This window comes from Bubalus bubalis, chromosome 1 (genome assembly GCF_019923935.1).
Source record: "Bubalus bubalis isolate 160015118507 breed Murrah chromosome 1, NDDB_SH_1, whole genome shotgun sequence".
NCBI lineage: Eukaryota > Metazoa > Chordata > Mammalia > Artiodactyla > Bovidae > Bubalus > Bubalus bubalis.
In genome coordinates this window covers 24,186,695-24,210,197 of record NC_059157.1, presented here as the reverse complement: position 1 = coordinate 24,210,197, position 23,503 = coordinate 24,186,695, and the positions used below count along the sequence as shown (strand labels likewise).

At 36.7% G+C, this 23,503-nt stretch overlaps 1 protein-coding gene across 5 annotated transcripts in view; it reads right to left on the bottom strand.

The window, feature by feature from the left end:
* TUSC3 (tumor suppressor candidate 3) overlaps nt 1–23,503 on the bottom strand; it is a 207,425-nt gene that overhangs the window by 16,632 nt on the left and 167,290 nt on the right. For 3 of the 5 annotated variants that reach the window (XM_025279263.3, XM_025279233.3, XM_025279242.3), the window contains 3 exons: nt 18,330–18,393; nt 6,745–6,843; nt 1,120–1,210 (listed from right to left, as the gene is read on the bottom strand). In XM_025279263.3, coding sequence (XP_025135048.1) covers nt 1,120–1,210; nt 6,745–6,843; nt 18,330–18,393 — 254 coding nt within the window. The remainder of the gene's footprint in view (nt 1–1,119; nt 1,211–6,744; nt 6,844–18,329; nt 18,394–23,503) is intronic. The other 2 variants (XM_025279252.3, XM_025279259.3) reach the window with 1 other exon arrangement.

Below are 23,503 nucleotides of genomic sequence, written 5' to 3'. Positions count from 1 at the left end.
TAAAGCTACACATGGCTGCCATCACCTATGCAGAAACATTTTCTTGAAGTAATTGCTCAGTTCACAATGACAACCCACTCCAGTATTCTGGAGAATTCCATGGACACAGAAACCTGGCAAGTTACAATCCATGGGGTCACAAAGAGTCGGATACTACAGAGCGATTGTCATTCATTCACTTACCTGCAAGAGGGATGTAAATTATGAGATTTTATTTTCTGTCAATATATCATGAGCTCTACTATCTCAACAGAAAGTTGTCAAAATCTCGGAGAAAATGGACCTTTACTTCTTCACTGGGGAGGAGGATGCTCCCTAGAGAAAGTGGAATACTTCTTCCTTTGAGACAAGTTAAGGGAGGAATGGTCAAGAAATGAACCTGTGCCTACTTCCTGACCTGGATAACTGTAATCTGGCGTGTCAGTTGTACTTTGCTTTAGTAAGAATAATAGTTTGGTTATAATAACATTGTTTCAGAATGATTTTCAACATCTTCCCATCCCCAATTATCAAACTATGTTGATGAAAATCTTAGGAGATGTTCTTTTATGACAGCTTGTAGTGACCAGAGATTCTTTTATCATTTCCTTTTCCATTCATGTTGCCACTCCTTATTTGAAAAACCTAAAACTTTGAAGAATTCAAAATATGATGGGAGTTTACTGGACACTGAACACTAGATTATATGAGAAAAAATTTGTAAATGAAGTAAAAATCATGAATAGGCAAACCAAAACAAGAAGAAATTTTGATAAATTCCACAAAGTTGAAAACTCATTTTGTTATGTGTGTGTCTGTATATATATGTAATGTATACATACATACATACATATATCCATACACACACATACATATGCATGCAACATATATCTAAAATGAAACCATCATATACAAAGGAGGGCAGGTCCCATGCCTTATATATATATCTCCTTCATATAATCTGTGCTGAACACATAGTAGGTGCTCAAAAACTTGCTTAACAGAGTTTAAGATGACTTGGCAAATAAAGTAGCTACTTTATATTAATCCTTAAATACATGTTAGAAACATAATAACATGAAATTTGGTTTATTCTATTAGTTTAAAATGAAAACATTCATATTAGTATAATGATATTACCTGTAAGGGTAGCCGTGGTACTTGGAACGAAATATTGAAAGTAAAAAGCTGAAGAAGAAGACTACCAGGCCTAATCCCACGAGACAAATAACTAGAAAGAAACAGAAAACTCCATTAGTCTAGACACACACAACACAAATGTTTATATTTTTAAAAAGCATTCAGTTAATTACACATACTTACATGTAACAGCTCATGGCACATATTGGTACCACAAACCAGATAATCACTATTTTCCACATTCTTCTCAATGACAATTTACTACTTGGAGTATGAAAACAAAACAAAACAAAAAAGTGATTGATCTAAGTTTTTGGGTGGTATTCTTCTCTTACCAAATTTCTACAAGTACTAAAAATGCCCTCAGAGGGACCAAAACAAAACACAAGAAAATGTGATAAACCACAAATGAGATTATCAGTCCCGGCACTGTGAAGTACTGCCTATGTTAGCAGAGACATCTACCGTATTGGAATGTGCAATATAATTTTATTTTCAGATGCCATGCAATATTTACAAAGAAATGTAATTTTAGATGATTGGCTAGATTACTGCTTCAGTAAACGCCTGTTACTTACAAGTGATAGTTCATCCCAGCATACCAAAAGCCAGTAACCAAAGGCTTGGGGTGTGAGAAAATACAGACTCTCTGACAGTCAAAGAGAGAAAACCAACCCTAAATAGCTGGTGATGGTGTCAAGGCATTACTGTTTGTTTTACAGAGGAACAAGTGGTGTATGTTACAGCAGAAGACGCTAGGCTGTGATTTAGGTTTCCAGCATCACTTTATCCCTCACAAGTTGACAACAGGGACATTTCTTTCCCTTTCTGTTATGGTTAGGAAGATTTTACTCTAAAGTAGATGACTAACCAAATATATATTATGAAATATATGCAACCACATCTACTAGATTTTTAATTAAATTTGCTAGTAGTAAAATCTTGAAATGCTTAAAAATCTGAGCCAATTAAATGCAGGTATGTTTAGAATAAAAGAAAATATATATTTAAAGAAATGGAAATTTACCTAAATCTGCTCTGTAAATAAGTTCTTTTAATAAGAAATACCTAAAGATTTCTTAGGAATTAAACATATGCGTGATACCTGTATCCTTTCATTAGTTTCAGGGAATTCTTTAAAAACACTGGACTATCTAATATGATTAATTATAAAAGAAAGGGGAAGATAAAAGAGATTAAAGATGCCATGTAGACAGAAGAAATCAAGGGAGATTAAATAATTCTATATGCTTCTATAGTGATGAACTATAATTTTTAACTTATTCTAGCATATAAATTAGACCAGGTTTAATTACAACCCTAGAAATCAGTGGAGACTTTAGGAAATTGTTAAAACATGATCAAGAAGCCTGTTGGTCAGTTTTCCTTCAACTCTGTAGGAATATCACTCTCTCAGTTTTGAGAACAAATTGTGAAAAATCCTAAGTACTTAATAGCATCCAGTTGCAGCCTCTGTGACATTTCATATATAACACACATGCAGGTGAATTTCAAATAAAATTTGGCAGAAAATAAAGCAAAAAAAAAAAACAAACTGCTGAATACTGCAAAAATGAAAACCATCTTTTCCCCCTGAAACTGTAGAATGCCCAAATAGACAGACACCAGCCACTTGACGTAGCAACTTTGCTTACAATAATCTTAGTGCACCTAGAATGAATGACATGATGTTTTACTTTACATTTTCCTACATTTGGTATGACCGCACACTTCTTCCTTCCCTCAGTCTTTTTCCAGGAGCTGAGTAAAACACTTTATCACTCCCTTTGCTGTTTACAGTATGGAAAGGCAAAAAGATAGGAAACTGAAAGATGAACTCCCCAGGTCAGTAAGTACCCAATATGCTACTGGAGATCAGTGGAGAAATAACTCCAGAAAAAATGAAGAAATGGAGACAAAGCAAAAACTAAACCCAGTTGTGGATGTGACTGGTGATGAAAGTCAAGTCTGATGTTGTAAAGAGCAATATTGCAAAGGAATCTGGAATATTGGGTCCATGAATCAAGGCAAATTGGAAGTGGTCAAATAGGAGATGGCAAGAGTGAACCTCAACATTATAGGAATCAATGGACTAAAATGGACTGGAATGGGCGAATTTAACTCAGATGACCATTATATCTACTACTGTGGACAAGAATCCCTTAAAAGAAATGGAGTAGCCCTCATAGTCAACAAAAGAGTCCGAAATGCAGTACTTGGATGCAATCTCAAAAACGACAGAATGATCTCTGTTTGTTTCCAAGGCAAACCATTCAATATCACAGTAATCCAAGTCTATGCCCCGACCAGTAATGCTGAAAAAGCTGAAGTTGAACAGTTCTATGAAGACCTACAAGACCTTCCAGAACTAACACCCAAAGAAGATGTCCTTTGCATTATAAGAGACTGGAATGCAAAAGTAGGAAGTCAAGAGATACCTGGGGTAACAGGCAAATTTGGCCTTGGAGAACAAAACAAAGCAGGTCAAACGCTAACGGAGTTTTGGCAGGGGAACGCACTGGTCATAGCAAACACCCTCTTCCAACAACACAAGACAAGACTCTACACATGGACATCACCAGATGGTCAACACCAAAATAAGATTGATTATATTCTTTGCATCCAAAGACGGAGAAGCTCTACTCAGTCAGCAAAAACACGACAGGGAGCTGACTGTAGCTCAAATCATGAACTCCTTATTGCCAAATTCAGACTTAAACTGAACAAAGTAGGGAAACCACTAGGCCATTCAGGTATGATCTAAATCAAATCCCTTATGATTATACAGTGGAAGTGAGAAATAGATTCAAGAGATTAGATCTGATAGAGTGCCTAAAGACCTATGGACGGAGGTTTGTGACATTGTACAGGAGGCAGGGATCAAGAGCATCCCCAAGAAAAAGAAATGCAAAATGGTTGTCTGAGGAGGCCTTACAAATAGCTGAGAGAAGAGAAGCTAAAGACAAAGGAGAAAAGGAAAGATATACCCATCTGAATGCAGAGTTCTAAAGAATAGCAAGGAGAGGTAAGAAAGCCTTCATCAGTGATCAGTGCAAAGAATAGAGGAAAACAACAGAATGGGAAAGACCAGAGATCTCTTCAAGAAAATAAGAGATATGAAGGGAACATTTCATGCAGAGATGGGCAAAATAAAGGACAGAAATGGTATGGACCTAACAGAAGCAGAAAATATTAAGAACAAGTAGCAAGAATACACAGAAGAACTATACCAAAAAGATCATGACCCAGATAACCACGATGGTGACTACAGCCATGAAATTAAAACACCTTTGTTCCTTGCGAGAAAAGCTATGACAAACCTAGAGAGCCTATTAAAAAGCAGAGACATTACTTTGCCAACAAAAGTCTGTTTAGGCAAAGCTATGGTTTTTCCAGTAGTTATGTATGGATGTGAGAGTTCAACTATAAAGAAAGCTGAGTGCCGAAAAACTGAGGCTTTTGAACTGTAGTGTTGGAGAAGACTCTTTTTTTTTTAATTTTATTTTATTTTTTAACTTTATAATATTGGAGAAGACTCTTGAGAGTACCTTGGGCTGCAGGGAGATCAAACCAGTCCATCCTAAAGGAAATCAGTCCTGAATATTCATTGGAAGGACTGCCGCTGAAGCTGAAACTCCAATACTTTGGCCACCTGATGCAAAGAACGGACTCATTGGAAAAGGCCCTGATGCTGAGAAAGACTGAAGGCAGGAGGATGAGGAGATGACAGAGGATGAGATGGTTGGATGGCATCACTGAGTAGATGAACGTAAGTTTGAGTAAACTCCAGGAGTTGGTGATGGACAGGGAAGCCTGGCGTGCTGCAGTCCATGGGGTCACAAAATGTTGGACATGACTGAGTGACTGAACTGAATTGAACACTTGATATATACCGTGGGAAATGTGTCTCAAAATGTGATCAAGTAAAACAGAAGCTATTTACTTGATTCTATGTGGTGGAGCAAAGTAATGGAACTGAGGTACAGGCAGATGGGGAAGGAAGAGGACTCAGGGAGGAGTCAGTGGTGACCCAACAAACCACGCACTGCACCCATTCCCAGGTAACATCCTTGTGAGAAGAACGTGCTAAGAGGGCACAGACGGATTCTGACCTGGGCAACTGTAATCACAGCGCTTGCACTATATCCAAAATAAAAACCACACTGGGATCAAAAGGGCTGATTTCAAAATATATTTCCCATTCCACACTCCTCCTCTCTCTCCCTTGCACTTGCTTGTGCACTCTCTCTCGCACACACATACACAAATAAAGTGGCAGTGGGTGGGGCTGAGGTGATTTTATATATATATTACACACTATCTTACTACTTTAATGTGGTACGATGTATGATAAATATATGAACATGTAAGAATTTGTCCTTATATAAATACTACTCGTTGGTCCCAAGAACATCACATTCTTTATGCAAATGATAAATCATAAAATGATGTTCTGAACAATGATTAACTAAACAAAGTAATGCATTCCTTGCTTCTGTGGTTTCTTTATAACAGTATGTAAATGGCATCAGGGGAAATGAGGGTAAAGGATCTATTACATCCAAAATGTTTCAACACTACAGATCCCTAAGTATTATATTTAGAAATCACTATGACTGACTTACATTCATGTCACCATAGCTAAAATTCCCATAAAGAAAATAAGTCTGGATTTTTATTTTAAACTTTTTAATAAATTAAGAATCTTCTCCAGATGCCTATGTTCCTCATACATACATTCTGGATTTTAATAGGGTTCAGAAATGCAAAGCATATTGATAAAAATCTTAATTATAGGTTTGTGGAAGCATAATCATAAACTCACATAGGGACTTTATATCAATTATGGGAAGATTTGTGGCAGGAAATACTGAATTCAAGGCTCTCTGACCTTCTTTGACCCGTGCTCCTGAGGGCAGAAGATTTTTCCTATGTGTTTTTTCCCTTTTCCTGCCAAAAACACTTCATAAAAATGTGTAATCTCTTACTGGAACTCCCTGAAGGGAACAGCTCTGTCAAAGGATAAAATAGTCACCTGGTTAAGACACAAAGCTGAGACTCGGTAGAGTTGTGAATCTTGGAATATCACTGGAAAAGACAAAAACCCTGAAAAAGATGGTACCACAAGATGCCCCCTTTCAAAATGCAGCTCAAAAGAGGCTGGAGGTAGTTGGAAGGCATTATAATACTTCGGGGTACAACACTTATGCACAAACTTCTCTGTCTAAATCAGTCCTTGAATGCATAGATGGCTCTTGTGGCATAAGGGACATATCATTAGCCTATAAAACCTCAGAAGACTCTGTCCCTAGAACTTTCCCCCTCTTCCTGTATGGTGGACATGACCAAAGAGACCATAACTTCAGCAGAGATAAATCAAACCACCCCCAACAAGGGTGAATAACAGCTTTTCTTTATACCCAATTCCACAGAAAAGCACCAATCCCATTTTGGAAGAAATGTATTTTTAAATATTTGTGCACACACCACACATCCAAGAAAGAGAAAAAAGTAAGAAACGCTGCGGCTGTCTTCAAACCAGAACCTTTCTTAAGAAGTTCGTTTACAAAGGACTTTTATCTACTTCCCATTTGATTTAAATGAACTTGACTAAAACAAACTTACAAAGATACCAACACAGAGACTTACTCCGTCTTTTTCCAACATCTCCCTTGGATGTTGCCGCTTCATTTAGAAGAACCATCCCCATGGTGATAGCAGCATCTATAGTAGTTGTCAAGGAAACATTAGAAATAGATGCAAATAAAATCCATTAATTGTTCTGGACCTGAACACCATGTGTTCTGTACCAGAATGATTGAATTACACACGCACACAGAGGTGAAAGCAACTTACTCTCCTGATATAAAATTACTGCTTTTCATGTATTTAAATAAATATGCCTTGATTTTTAGAATACATAACCTCAAACTTTGCTTTGTGAGATTTTTAAGGTCTAATTCTAAATGCTCTTAAATTCCAGAACTTTAATAGTGTGTATGAATTATATACTCTCAAAACCAATAATGATATTTCACCTTATACATAAAGATATACATACACTAGTTACACTTAGAATGACATTTCATTGGGCAATCACAGAAAATTAGAATATACTCAGCATGGAACCAACCAACCAGCCTTGGCGGATGCCTAATATGTACAAGAGAGAAAGCTACTAAAAACCATCCCGTTGCCTGACAAAAATGTTTCTGTTTAGTTGCAAAGTCATATGTGCCTCTTTGCAAACCCATGGACTGTAGTCCGCCAGGCTCCTCTGTCCATGAGATCCTCCAGGCAAGAACACTGGAGTGGGTTGCCATTTCCCTCTCCAGGGCATCTTCCCAACCCAGGCCTCTCCTGCACTGGCAGGCAGGCTCTTTACCACTGAGCTACCAGGGAAGCCCACCTGACACACATATACACATACCACTAAACTTTGAGGGAATTCATGATAACAGTTTGAAAACTTCTGAAATTTAGATAATTATAAGTTCTTTGTGTTTCAATTGTGTAATGATGGGGATGTTACCAATAATCAACTGATAGAAAAATTAAAAGCTTATTTCACTGAAACTGCTGATAGACAGGAAATTTACTGCTTAACTTAGTTCTTTGAATTGATGGGACTGATGTAGATCCTTAAAAAGGAGTTCAATTAGGATTCCCCTTCCATTTTTTTCTGGCAACACCCTTTTACATTCATGTATAATTCTATCCATTTAAGTGTACAGATTTGCTGCTGCTGCTGCTAAGTCGCTTCAGTCGTGTCTGACTCTGTGTGACCCCATAGACGGCAGCCCAACAGGCTCCCCCATCCCTGGGATTCTCCAGGCAAGAACACTGGAGTGGGTTGCCATTTCCTTCTCCAATGCATGAAAGTGAAAAGTGAAAGTGAAGTCACTCAGTCGTGTCCGACTCTTAGTGACTCCATGGACTGGAGCCTACCAGGCTCCTCCATCCATGGGATTTTCCAGACAAGAGTACTGGAGTGGGTTGCCATTGCCTTCTCTGGTACAGACTTGAGCTACTGACAATTCACACAGATTTCTGGATTAATTTATCTCAAAAACATTTTCAATACATATTCAAAATATAAATCACATTTAAAAATTATTTTATATAGATACTACAAACAAAACAAATATTTATTTTATGATGCCATCTACTGAGTAGCTTCCAAAATTCTTTCCAAAATATAACATTGGGGGAAATAGCACTATTTTTTATTTCTAGGTGAAAATAAAGTTTAGAAATTAAATGCTTTAAAATTTTAACTACATGAAAGCTGTATATTAAAACATTCTTAGGATAAAACTGGATATGTAAACACCCATGTGTACACTGTATGTGTTATTAGCACACAGAGACATAAATATTCATTTAGGGAGATGTTATTAAGCAAATTACATTTTATTGCATATTAACTATGCTCAGTCAAGTGTAACATACCCCTGTTAATATCTTCATAACATATATATATATATATATACTTTTTTTAAAAAATTACTACTGTTCCTTCTGTAGGGCTTCCCTGATAGCTCAGCTGGTAAAGATTCCACCTGCACTGTAGGAAACCCCAGTTCGATTCCTACATCAGGAAGATCCGCTGGAGAACGGATAAGGCTACCCACACCAGTCTTCTTGGGCTTCCCTTCTAGCTCAGCTAGTAAAGAATCCATCTGCAATGTGGGAGACTTGGGTTAAATCCCTGGGCTGGAAAGATCCCCTGGAGAAGGGAAAGGTTACCCACTCCAGTATTTTGGCCTAGAGAATTCCATGGACTCTATAGTCCATGGGGTAGCAGAGTCAGAAGTGACTGAGCAACTTTCACCTTGTCAAAAATTGCTTCATCACTTTGAAAACTGCGTGACCAATGTGTTTCTCATTTGATTGTTTTGAACTTTACACAAATTCGAACAGTGTTATTACAAAGCTGTAAGATTTTCATCAGAGTATACTGACTGTTATTGCATATCTTACTCAAGGACATTTGTTTTTGTTTCCAAGTGTTACAAATACTCCTACAAGGAATATCTTCTTATATATACATGTGAAATATTTTTTCTAGGGTCTACACCTAGAGGTAGAGTTTTTGAGAGGCTGATATGTGTAGTTTCGAATTTACTAGGTGTGATCATATTCTGTAAAACAAGTAGTGTTAAAATAATTACCATTTTTTTACACTGCACTAACACAGTTTTGCTGAACTATTGATTTTATCAAACTGTTGAGTAGGGATCTGTCTCACTAGTGAGTCAGAGTTTGTCTTTTGATATGTTAATTCCTTTTTTTGCTTAAGTTCTGTATTGTGCTTACTTTTTTTTTTTGCCCATTTTCCCATACGTATATTTGCCTTTTCTTATTATCTTAGAAGATGCTTCAGTTTTTTCTGAATATGAATGTTTTAAAGTGTTACATACAGATTCTTCTACTTGTCTTTTAAATTGTTTACTTATGCAGAAGGTTGTCATTTCAGTATGGTCAAAATTGTTATTCTTTTCCTTTATGAGCTCTGGTTACTGTTTCTTAAGAAATTAATTCCTACCCCTAAGTCTTAGAAATACTGTTAGTTTTAGATATACAATATTAAGTGTCTGGACATTTAAATACGTTGCTGCTGCTGCTAAGGCACTTCAGTTGTGTACGACTCTGTGCGACCCCAGAGACGGCAGCCCACCAGGCTCCCCTGTCCCTGGGATTCTCCAGGCAAGAATTCTGGAGTGGGTTGCCATTTCCTTCTCCAATGCATGAAAGTGAAAAGTGAAAGCGAAGTCGCTCAGTCGTGTCCGACTTTTAGCGACCCCATGGACTGCAGCCCACCAGGCTCTTCCATCCATGGGATTTTCCAGCCAAGAGTACTGGAGTGGGGTGCCATTGGGAACTAATAATCACCAGAAGTCTAGTAACCACACGTCCCATACAGAGTTATTAAATGTTATCAGCCATATTCCTTATGTTGTGTATTACATCCCCGAGACTACTTTAACACTGTAAGTTTGTGCCTCCTCGTCTCCTACTTTGCTCAAGCCCTCACCCAGCTGCCCTTTGCAACCACCCTGTTTGCTGTATCTATGAATCTATTTTTGTTTGTTCATTTGTTTTTTAGATTCCACATACAAGTGAGATCATAAAGTGCCTGTCTTTCTCTAACTTATTTCACTTAGCATGATCTTTTAGATTCATCCATGTTGTTGCAAATGGCAAGATTTTTCTTTTAATGGTTGAGCGTTTATGTGTGTCTGTACATCGGATCTTCTTCACCGGTTCATCCATTGATGGACATTTCGGTTGTGTCCATATCTTAGCTACTGTAAATAATGCTGCACCGAACACAGAGATGTATATATCCTTCCGAATTAGTTTTCATTTTCTTCAGGTAAATATTCAGAAAATTACTGAATCATGTGCTGGTTCTATTTTTATTTTTTTAGAAACTTTCATACTGTTTCCCATAGTGGCTATACCAAATGAGATTCCTCCAATCCTCATCAAGGTTTATTTGTTGTCTTCTTGATGACAGCCCTTCTGACAGGTGTAAGGTGGTATCCTACTTGGATTTTATTTGCAGTTCCTTGATGATTAGTGATTTAGACTGTCTTTCCATGTGACTGTTGGAATTATGTCTTCCTTAGAAAAGAGTTTAGTCCACTCAAGTCCTCCATCTGTTTCTAAACTGTGTTGTTTGTTTCTTGATACTGAGTTGTATGAGTTGTGTATCTGGATATTAACTGCTTATTGGATATATAAACTACAAATATCTTCTCCCATTCAGTAAGCTACCTTTTCATTTTGTTGATGGCTTTTTTTCCAATGTGCAAAAAGCTTCTTAGTTTGATGCAGTCTCACTTGTTTATATTTGCTTTTGTTTGCCTTGCCTAAGGAGACAGAGCCAAAAAATTATTGCCAAGACCCATGTCGAAGAGCATCCTGCCTGTGTGTCTTCTTTGAGGAATTTTACGCTTTCGGGTCTTACCTTTAAGTCTTTAATTCATTTTGACCTTATTTTGTATATGGTGTGAGAGAGTGGTCCAGTTTTGTTCTTCCGCACGTAGCTGTCCAGTTTTCCCAACACCATTTATTAATGGGGCTGTATTTTTCCCACCGCATATTCTTTCTTTTTTGTAGCTTAATTGACCATAAGTGCATGGGTTTATATTGGGCTCTCCAGTGTGTTCTGTTGATCTGTGTCTCCATTTTTGTGCTGATTCTATACTGTTTCTCGGAGAAGGCAATGGCACCCCACTCCAGTACTCTTGCCTGGAAAATCCCATGGGCGGAGGAACCTGGTAGGCTGCAGTCCGTGGGGTTGCTAAGAGTCAGACACGACTGAGCGACTTCGCTTTCACTTTTCACTTTCATGCATTGGAGAAGGAAATGGCGACCCACTCCAGTGTTCTTGCCTGGAGAATCCCAGGGACGGGGGAGCCTGGTGGCTGCCGTCTATGGGGTCACACAGAGTCGGACACGACTGAAGTGACTTAGCATAGCATAGCATAGCATAGCATAGCATAGCATACCGTTTCTATTACCATAGTGTTTTGTGCTGGGTCTTGGTTGCTGTGTGGGCTTTTCTCTGGTTGTGGCGAGAGGAGCTACTCTCTGGTGGTGCGTGGGCTTCTCGTTGCAGTGGCTCCTCTCGTTGTGGAGCATGTGTTCTAGGGCATGCAGGCTTCAGCAATTACAGCACGTGGGCTCAGTGTTTGTGGCTCATGGTCTCCAGATTGTAGGCTCAGTAGCTATGGCACAAGGGCTTATTTGCCTTGTGGCATGTGGGATCTTCCCAGACCAGGGACTGAACTGGTGTCCCCTTCATTGCAAGGTGAATTCTTAACCCCTGGACCACCAAGGAAGCCACATAGCTTTTTAATACAGTTTGAAATCAGGGTCTATGATACCTACAGCTTTGTTCTTCTTTCTCATGATTGCTTTGGCTAAACAGGGTCTTATGCAGTTCTGTGCAAATTTTAATTATTCTAGTTTTGTGGAAAATGGCCCTAGTATTTTGAAAAGAATTGCACTGAATCTGCAGATTGCTTTGGGCAGTATGGACTTTCTAATATCTTTAACGTAAGGCAGGTAATGTCATTGTTTTCCTCAGAGTACTCTTTACTCACAGTGAGATGGAAAGTTAATAATCTAAAGACCTCAAAATGACCTCCAGGTGGCACCTCATTTGTACCCTGATCCACTTCTATACCGCTCTGCCCTTGTTGGCTCTTATTCATGTCCTTGGTATTTTTTCAACAAGAAGAACCCTCTGCCTCAGGATCTTTGCACGTGCTATTTCTCTCTCTGAATGCTGTTCCCCTGCATGTCCGTATAACTCACTCCCTCACTTCCTTTGGGTTTTTGATCAAATGACAGTAGAGAAGCCTCCTTTGAACACTGTACTTCTTATCTTGCTTTATTTTTCTCTATTAACATTATTTTTTAAAAGAAATTTAAAACTTGTATATTTTTAATTCATTTACTGTCTCTCTCCTGTCACTACAATGTTAGTGCCCAAAGGGTAGGGAGTTTATTTTGTTCACTATCTTACCCAGTACCAACTAGGCTCTGCTATACATGATTGTAATCCTCAGTTTACACATAAGAAAACTGAAGCCATCAGAGAGATCCAAGTAACTTGTGCAAAGCCACAAAGTTAGTGAGTAAAAGGTACAAACCAAAAGAACATAGAAGAATTGAAGCAGGATGGTAACAGGGTTAGAAGAAAATGATGAGGGAACAGCAAAGGAACAAAATAGTTAAATCTGTTTAACAATGTATATCTTTATGCTAAGCATAAAATTTTATGTCAAGTGAAAATGCACTTAACAATATAATTGCATCTCTTTACAAATAATAAGAGAAATTCAGGGAAAGAAAGATAAAAAGTTAAAAGCAACTGTCTTGGGGTAATAAGGTTGTGGCGTTTTGTTTTCTATTATTTATACTCTACACAATAGTAGTTTGCAAACTTTTTCTGTGAAGGCCCAGAATGTAAATATTTGGGGCTATGCACGCTGTATGGTGTATTGTTACTACTCAATTCTGCTACTGTAGTGCAAAGTAATCACAGACAATTCACAAATGAATAGGTGTGGCTGTGTTCCAATAAAACTTAATTTATAAAAATAGCAGTCAGGCTGGAATTGAACCTCGCTGGTCCTAGTTTGCCAACCCCTGCTATAGAGGGTCTGAGACAGTGCCAAAGATACTCTAAACTGTTATGTCTGAGAGGAAGTTAGCTTTGCTCTTATGTGAAAATAAAGAAATGCAAAAATCCTTATGCACATGATCTCAAAGTAGGAACTTTAAAGCAAAGAGATTATTAGATATAGGTGTTATGTACAACCCCAATATAAAATACTTTATTAGAGAGCAGCAGGGTCAGGAACTAAGTGTGAGTTTTTTACTTAGAATGTTTCCTGCAAAAGTGAGTTTTCTAGTCATTAACAAGGAAAGACCTGTGAACCTACTTTAAACTTGATGGCTGTAACTGAGATACGTGAATTACACTAAATGGCTTTAAGCTAGCCAACCCTCCTCTTTTATCTAAAAATACTTTTGAGCTTAAAAACTTTGAGCGTTGAGAATTATTTAGGTCGTTCTATTCTGTCAATGAAAATAATTTTTGGTAAAAGAGAGCCTACATAATAGTTATCATTTGGGGGAAAAAATCACATTTGTAATGTAAACATTTTTAGATGATGTACTGATTTATAAACACAGGAAGAAGCTTTGACTCTAACATCTGTCAGAGTTAATGTGTAGGGCTTCCTTTATTGGGTGGAAGGCTGACTGATTAATGAAAGCTCTTACAAATCTCTGAGAGATTCTGTGTCAAACTCTGGAATAACAGATACTTTTCTGTCATTAAACTGATGGGTGTAACCATTTAACTAAGCCTTATTAAAGAATCTCAACATTAAGAGATATAAATATATACCAGCTAAATGGTAATGTTCCTGAAACTTTTTCTATTGTCCTGAGATTAATGACTGTGCCTACATAGACACAAACACATGCACACACACACACCTTTGTTCTACTTCATGTATAACTTTGCACATCTTTATTGATTAATATCATAACATTATACACTTCAGCTATTTCTCTCCGGTCCCCTGCTTATCTTGTCAATCACTTTCTTACTGCTAAAAAAGTCAAAATATTGACATGATCCTACATAAAACAGGAGCTGCTGTTTGTGTAAACAACGAAATCCACAGAAAATGAATATCCTAGAAATAAATGTGCACAGAAATGCACATATATTTGCACTACATTATAATCCATTCTCAATCACAAATGATGTTACGTTTACTATGGCTCCTAAGAAGAGACCCAGGATTGTCAGTTTAAAGATAAATGTGAACAAATGTTGGGAAAAAGTCAGCATATTATAGAAGACTTAATCTAAAATATCCTCAACTTGTATCCATCATTAATTTTTTTTCTGTAGTATGTTTCTCCTTGGATATAACAAATAAAAAGAAACATTTGCTGTCTATCATAGACTGAAAATAAGAGTAAAACTATACTCTCATAATAGATGGAAAACAAATGTTTTTCTCATAGGAAAAGCAAATGTGATCTTTATAAAAACACATATTTTTAAATATTTAGAAACAGTTGTTACTGCTAGTATAATCTTTGCCTTTTATATGAGAACCTTTACTCCTAATTGATATTTATCTCATGTCATCTTGACATCCTAGAATTTAGAGGATGTGCAGAATTAAAGGATAGGTCAGAATTTGTATACTCAACAGTAAAGCCAATCCGAGAACTCATGTGTCTGGTTTCCACTAGCATGTAGAACATGTCTTGGTGAATTTAGATCAGATTCAAATTTCTTAGCAACGTATGGAAAGATATTTATTATCCAGCCAACTAACCTTTCATCAGTCTGCCCTGCACAGTCTGTGAATACTCTTTCATTTTATGTTTTTCTACCTGTTACACCTTCCACTGGAATATTCTTGCTCACTCATTTCTCCACCTGGGGTGAACTCCTTTTCTACTGTATAAAAACCTGGCTAAAAAGTCAATTCAACTTTTCGATGCATCAAGTTGCCTCTTGATGCCTTATACTAATTAAAATTATTTTCCTATCAGCCTGCTACTGCTGCTAAGTCACTTCAGTCGTGTCAAGACTCTGTGTGACCCCAGAGACAGCAGCCCACCAGGCTCCGCCTGGTGGCAAGGACACTGGAGTGGGTTGCCATTTCCTTCTCCAATGCATGAAAGTGAAAGTGAAGTCGCTCAGTTGTGTCCGACCCCTAGCGACCCCATGGACTGCAGCCCACCAGGCTCCTCCGTCCATGGGATTTTCCAGGCAAGAGTACTGGAGTGGGTTGCCATTGCCTTCTCCAGTGCATGAAAGTGAAAAGTGAAAGTGAAGTCACTCAGTCGTGTCTGACCCCTAGCGACCCCATGGACTGCAGCCCACCAGGCTCCTCCATCCATGGGATTTTCCAGGCAAGAGTACTGGTCCTATCAGCCTACCTTCTTGCAAACAGCAAATATATTTACAACAGGTGTTAAAACATAACTGAATGAAAAATTTTAAAAATATTTTATTTGGAAAAATATAGAGATTTATATATTAGCCTTAGTTCATATATTCCTTATTAAAATGTCATAACATTTTTTATTATTTTTAAAAATAGCTTTCTCTCAAAGACTACTTAGGATTTTTTTTCCCCTCCTAAATAGGGTACTTAAAATAAAAGACTACTAATGGAGAAAAATCTTATTTTTACTAAATGTCATTCTATAACCTATGACATCAAATGACTCCATCTGTTCGTTCTTAGATTTTTTAAAATAAAATTTTGTATGTAGCAACTGCATCTAATGATCTAACTTACTAAATTAGGAAGAGAAAACCAAAAGGCAGAAATATTCTCCAAAGATAAACAAGAAGTTACCACCTGGGATTTGCATTTTTTCAACCCACTCCAGTATTCTTGCCTGGAGAATCCAATGGACAGAGGAGCCTGGAGGGCTACAGTCCATGGGGTTGCAAGAGTCAGACACGACTTAGCGACTAAACCACCACATAAAAACATACATGCAAATTACAACAAAAAAAAATTATAAAGTAAGTTTTAAAAAATTAGTAGATTCTGCCAAGTAAAAGTAAAATCAGAAATTATTATATAATGGCTTCTTCTAAACTTTTGTTGATTTTAATGAGCCCACCATTTTAAGACATTTTCTCTTTTCATAGATATAGGCAAATAAAAAGAACAGCAGCGATAAAGCAACAAATAGTTACTAGCAGCAGAAAGATAATACATTTTACTGTTAAAAATCTACATGGAAGACTTCATACTGTTTGTAAAATTTCTTTGCGTCCTAAATCTCGGCTTGAGGTCAATGAGCCATGAAATGAAACGTTGGGGAATTCCTGCCATACAATGGAATGATGGTGTCAATACACCTTTTCATTCCTTTTGCTAGGTATTTCTGATTTAATAGCTGCTCTGAAAGAAGTATATGCTAAAATGCTACATCATGGATTGAAAACAGAAAAGAAAAAAAAAAAAACTATACAAATAAGAACCAAAAAGTTACCTGCAAAACGTATTTCCCCTTTTCTGTAGGTTCACATTCTATGGTTTCAGTTACCCACAGTCCAAAAACATTAAATGGAAAATTTCAGAAATAATTCGTGAGTTTTAAAGTAAGATTCAAATGCCATTCTAGCAGCATGATGAAATCTCACATCTTCCTGCCCTGTTCCTCTGTTCCTCTGGATGTGAACTGTCCCTCTGTCCAGAGTGTCCACCCTGCGTTCACTACCTGTTCAGTGTCACTCAGCAGCCATCCTGTTACCAGATCAGCTGTTGTGGGGTCGCAGGGCTGTGTTCAGGTGACGCTGTTTACTTAATAGTGGCCCCAAAGCACAAGAGTAGTGATGCTGACAGTTTGAATATTCTCTTAATATGCCTAGTCTGTAAATTAACCTGTACCAAAGGTATGTATGTCTAGGAAAAAATACAGTTCTTTCTCCAAACTAAGGCAAGGCAATTAAATTTTGTGGGTTTTAGTTTTCCTAGCTATAAAAGGAGGTTTTGCTCTAGGAGAGTTCTAAGAATCCTTAAAGGTTTAAATAGTTATGGTTATATCAGATACTAGAAAATTGGGTCTAGACTTCTTTATTTGAAGATGAACCTTAGTAACCAGGAGAGTAATCGAATTTTATAAATGACACTATAAGGCACACTTTAGATCCTGACAATGACTCGGTACATTCAACACTATAAACATAACATACAAATGTTTCCACAGGACTCACAAAAGTCAGTGTTCCCCCAAAGTATAACTGTTTGCCCCAAAATTAACCTTACTTCATTCTGCTGCTGCTGCTGCGCCGCTTCAGTCATGTCCGACTCCGTGCGACCCCATAGACGGCAGCCCACCAGGCTCCCCCGTCCCTGGGATTCTCCAGGCAAGAACACTGGAGCGGGTTGCCATTTCCTTCTCCAATGCATACAAGTGAAAAGTGAAAGTGAAGTCGCTCAGTCGTGTCCGACTCTTAGCGACCCCATGGACTACAGCCTACCAGGCTCCTCCGCCCATGGGACTCTCCAGGCAAGAGTGCTGGAGTGGGGTGCCAAAGCCTTCTCCTCTTCATTCTAGTAATATGTAATTTGTTTTTTGAGAAATGAATCGTACCTCTTTGCTATTTTGCTGTCTTCTTTACCCTTCTACCTCTAAACCATAAATTGTACTGTATTATCTGATTCATAACATTTAGTCTTCCATGTTCCAAAAAGATGTCTAATTATCCTAAATCTTCCTCTTCTCACTTACGATAACATTTAAGGGAATTAAGATAATTTCTTTATCCTGCTTTTTATATGATAGAACACTTTTTTTTTTCCTTCCTCATTAAGTTTCTAAAGGGAAAAACCATACAGACATCACAAAAAAAAAAAAAAAAAAAAAACTCTAGCCAGAGATAATCAAAAGCTATACTTCAAAATTCAATAGTCAGTAAAAAAAGAAAATTATAACCTATTAATGATTTAGAATTTTAAAAATTACATGGTAAGAGAAAATAGTTAGCATAGGAATTGGAAAATTAGTCACATGGTAAAGGTTAAAATTTAATGTCTCAAAAGTTTTGATTATTTGTTAGGAAAAAAATCAATTTGATAGCATGCAGCTCTGCTTTGTTCTTCTCAACCCATCAGTATTTTAAAGGATACTTAGTACCAGAATAATGTGTGACTCTGCCACGAATTGGACCTGGCTGCTCCCATGAATGTAGCTCTATAAAACAAGACAGAGAAGCAAAAATTACAATCTGGGGAAAAGCAGGGTTTTGGCAGCTTTTTCTTTGTATAATTCTATACCTTGAAGATTAACAATGGATGAAGCTATGAATTAAGCTCCTATTTATGGTTTTGGAATGAAATAATTAGTTATTTTTGAATAAAATAATTCTCAGTTAACTAGAACAGAAGAAGCCCTGGTGGCTGATGTCACTGTCAACTGTAGAAAGCAACCTACTATCAGAAGTAAACTTAGTATAATTTGTTAAAAGGTTTACCACAAAAACATACACCAACTGTAATGATTCTTCCAGAGCCTCCATAAAATATACTTAATATAGTGTAACACACAGATTAGAGGAACTAAGATTAATGATTCTATATCCTTTAAAGTAAATAAAAAATGACCAATCAAAAGTTAGTATGACTCTTTTCTATACTATCAAAGTTTTTAAATTAAGGAGATAGCTTTACAAACGCATTTATTTTAAACTGATTTTTTCAAACATAATTATTAAAAATGTTTCATCCTATTGATAAAGGTATAGTTTTCTATACCTGGTAAGAACTATATTAGTTGATACCAGTCAATTATAGAAATTTGACAAAAATCTCCGTGCAGGATTATTTTGCTTCTGAAAACCTGATTCCCACAGTAGTTTGGCTTTCATGGAAAAAGTATTTAACTAAAAGTCAGGACATTATTCCTTTTTGTCCTTAACCCTGGTATGTCACCCAATCTCTCAATTATTCAATATCCCCTCATCCATAAAACTAGGAACTGGATTAACTGAGTCCTCTGATCTTTTTGAAGCATGTACAGTCTTGTGTGTATTGTTATCAATTTTGTCTTGGTATTTTCATGTCGAGACTGCTCTTGGTACTTCAGTCTAAGCTACCTTTGTTTCCATCTCTAATTTCTCAATCATTCGTAGTGCAGCTGCCTCATTCAAACGTGTATTTGGATATATTTTTAAAGAACAGCTTCAAGCAAACCAACTAAAAAATAGCCATGTGTGGTTTATTTATATTATAGCTTATGAGGAATACTGTCACATATATTTTCTATTTTATTAAATATTACTATATTGACAACAGTGTAGCAATACAAATACTATAAGCGATGTGTTATATATTATTTAAGTCTGATTAGAAACTAAGACTCTCATATCACAGAAATGAAGGTTTTATTATTCTAATAACTATAGTAGCATAGATAATACCAAATACAATGATACCAAGTACTAATAACAACTATTTATTAAGCACTCATTTTGTGTTTAACACAAGTTCTACATGCAATAGCCCATTTAATTCTAATAGTCATAACAAAGGTATTTTTATTACAGCCACTTAATCAATAAGGTAACTGAGGCTCAACAGAGGTGAAAAATTGCTTAAGTTTTCGCATCTGCTGTGTGTAAAATCTGAGATTTGAAATTAGGTCTGTGTGATTTCAGATCCTGAGCTCATATTCACTATACTATCGATACTTAGTTATTTGCTGGACAGTTGACAGGATGCTTCATATAGATTATCCCATCATATCTTCTTAATAACTATATAAAATAGATATTATTCTGTCTTCCAAACGAGGAAACTGAGATTTAGAGAAATGAACTAAGATTGCACAACTAGTAACTGGTGAAATTTGGAGAGCAACTTGGGTTTGACCTCCAAGGTCCATGCCTTTTCCATCATATAATAACTTAGCAAAAGACAGGAAGAAAAACCTAGTGGAAAGTTTTATAAAAGATTTTACCGGTGATCACAGTTAAAATGTTGACCATTAAAGGAATTAAAAATCAACATTTATGTGACTGACTGAAATATCTGACTATAACAACACAGAATAAGATGCCCAGATGTATGTGACAACTGCGAGGAACTTGGATTAGAACCACAGTGCAGATACTATGCACTTATTTAGGCAATGGGGATATCAAGTGTAACAAAACAGCAAACAAAATGAAACAAACAAATCCAAAAAAATGCTTTCACAAGCTTATGCATTCAAACTGTGAGAACACATTTTGTCTACCAGAGTGCGACAGAGACATTACTGGCACATATAAAAGTCAGAAGAGCAAAAACAAGAATAAAAGAACAAGCAAGCACTCTAGAGGTCTTAAGTGCTGACCTTGGAGGGAATGTTTCATTTACAGGGTTACCTAAAGCAATGCTTAACACAATTAAAATCTAACTAAGCTCACCATTTTAAGCTAGTCTTTAATATATGTATTTAACTGATGCATGTACTTTGAAAATACTTTGGAAGAAGGAACACTGAGTAATTCCTTTACAACTTCAGCAAGCATGATGTTCATTTATATTCTTTCCACCTGTGATTTTTACTAATTCTGACAAGGGAAATGTCAGTAACTCATGGAAATTTATTCCTAAATATTTATTTAACTTGGAAATGGCAACCCACTCCAGTATTCTTGCCTGGAAAATTCCATGGACAGAGGAGCCTGGTGGGCTATAGGCCATGGGGTTGCAAAACAGTTGGACATGACTGACTAAAAAACATTTTATGACACCAAGAAAATGGCAAATAAAAACTTAGACTTGATATTGTCTGGTGTTATCCAAATGCCACTTTCAGCTTAACATCAAATCCACAAAAGCACTTTTGGTCCTTTCTTTCATTTTAAAATACACAATTGTAGAATGAACTAAGATCTTGTCAATAGCTAGAGGAAAACACTGCTGTGATTATCTTTTCCTATCACATGGATTCTTTCTGTCCATCTTTTCATGCAGCTGGACTCATCAGCAGGGAATGTAAACTTTATTTCTGTTCATTTGCTTTCCCTTCTTGTACACGTCAGGAAAGATCACCTGTGTGAATCCTTTCAGCTTTTTCTGTACCTTGTTTACTATCCTCCAGTACAAGAAGAGCAAACACATGAAATTTAAGAAAATATTTAAGCGATAATCTCTCAACTGTCTAGCATATGATTCTCACTCTGCAAAAGAAGTATTGTAACAGCAAAAAAACATGATGATTTATTATCAACGTGAAGACAGAATGTAGGAGAAAAATCTTGTATTTCCTTTGGCAGGACTTCCAAGAAGTCAAATGAGTTTCCTCATTGCTCTTAAATAAACTTGTGTCTTTAATCTTGGCTATTTAAGATCTGCCAGTAGAAGAGCAACTGCTTTCCTGATCAAAGCCTACATACAGTGAGGGATCCATTTTTCATATATGATAGTCAATCTTTTTTTTTTTTAAACCACGTAACTCTAAATAAAGATGATGCTATTTTAAAACCTGTGGTGGATTCATTTTGATGTTTGGCAAATCTAATACAGTTATGTAAAGTTTAAAAATAAAATAAAATTAAAAAAAAAAAATAAAAAAAAAATAAATAAATAAAAGCCATTTCTGTGATGCTATTAAAAAAAAAATAAAATAAAATAAAATATACAAGTTCGTAGCAATGCAGTAATGACATCATAGTCCTGAGTCTCCTTGGTGTGCTCAGGCACTCAGAATACTAAAAGGAAGTAATCTTGATTATTTCTTTCTCAGTTTCTTTGTGAGAAGACGAACATCTAGGAAGAGATTTTCTTTAACTGTTAAGACAAAATATACTCTTTTATTTAGTGTTAAGTGTAACAGAAGTATTCCGAGGCATTCTATGACCTTCCTAATGTATGGTACTATGATCTTTGGAACCAGTTACTTGAGTCTTTAGTAACAACAGTGTGAGAGCGGGCAGCAGGTGGGCAGGCTTCTGTTGGCAAATGGGAGTGTCTGGATCACCACTGTTGGTGCAAAACAAGTGGAAATCCTGAGGTACTTAGCACTCTGAGAGTCTAATAAAAGATTTCTCTATTTCTCGATAGCTACATAGTCCCAGTCCTTTCTTTGAGGTTGTCTTCTTATACATCAAACTGGACAGACTTCTCTGAGGTAGCACTGGTCCTCACCAGGCTGTGACACGAAGCAGCAGGTGTGATATAGATCAGACAATAAATAGCTCGGCCAAGTCCTTCTGGACTTGCCTGAAGGAAGAGATATAGATAGGGATGGTTACCTACAGCCAGATGGCAAAGAATGCCACTGTGCTGGATCTCCCCAGGCTAGGTAGGTATGATTGGTCTTATTCAAACTCTTCTCTATGAAAAGCGTCAGCCCGGCTAGTACAGTGGAGACACACCTCTCCTTAGGAGCTTTACCTGAATTCACAGGGACAATAAGATCAGTAGGTCAGGTACTGTAAGGTACAGGGAGGTACGGGAGAGAACAAGTAACAACACAGAACAACCAAACCAAAAAGCTCCAATCAATTCTAAGGAAATCCTAAGCAGAATATGCGGAAATAGTTCATCATAACTGCTCCTCCCTAGAAGGTCAGGCAATGAGAACCCAAAGTGCAGGCAGGCCTGAAAAATTCTGAGGAGACTGTAAGACTACCCTAAAGCCCAGACACTAGTGAGACAGCTACTGGGGAGAGCCTATGCTTGTAGAAGCACCTTTTAGTTTTTGAACAAAACCGATACTATGACTGACGAGAGAGCTTCTCATATTCACTGTGCTTTCAAAACGTTGAGGGGTTAAATATATGACAACATAGTATGACTGTTTCTTTCAAGTGTACAGCAGAGGTTGACTTAAAAGGTCCTGTGACTCAGCTTCTAAGTACATTTTAGTAATTAATATTTTCTTGACAGCCCATTTCTAGACTTATCAATTCTTCTATTCATCAATGAAAGAAAACCTGGAATGCTTAGTAGAATTACTCTCATGGAATATTTTTGGTAACTAAAGTAGTAAGTTCAAAATGAAAAGTTACTTGTTAGATTCTTCATTTTAAAATCCAACTGAATAGCTTTTGATATGAGATACACTGAATATGTAGATCTACAATGCAAATGTTTGGGGAACTCTGTCATATTAGATATATATGAAAACTATAACAGAGTAAAAGTATATATGGGCTTTTTTCCTTTTTATCTTTTACAAAAAAATCATCAAGGAACATTACTAGTCTCATGTTGTTATAAATGTGATCTAAAGTACAAGAACAACAACAACAAAATACAATGTAACATGAAGCTTAAAAGTCACATTATTCTATGTTAAAAAGTAAAATCAC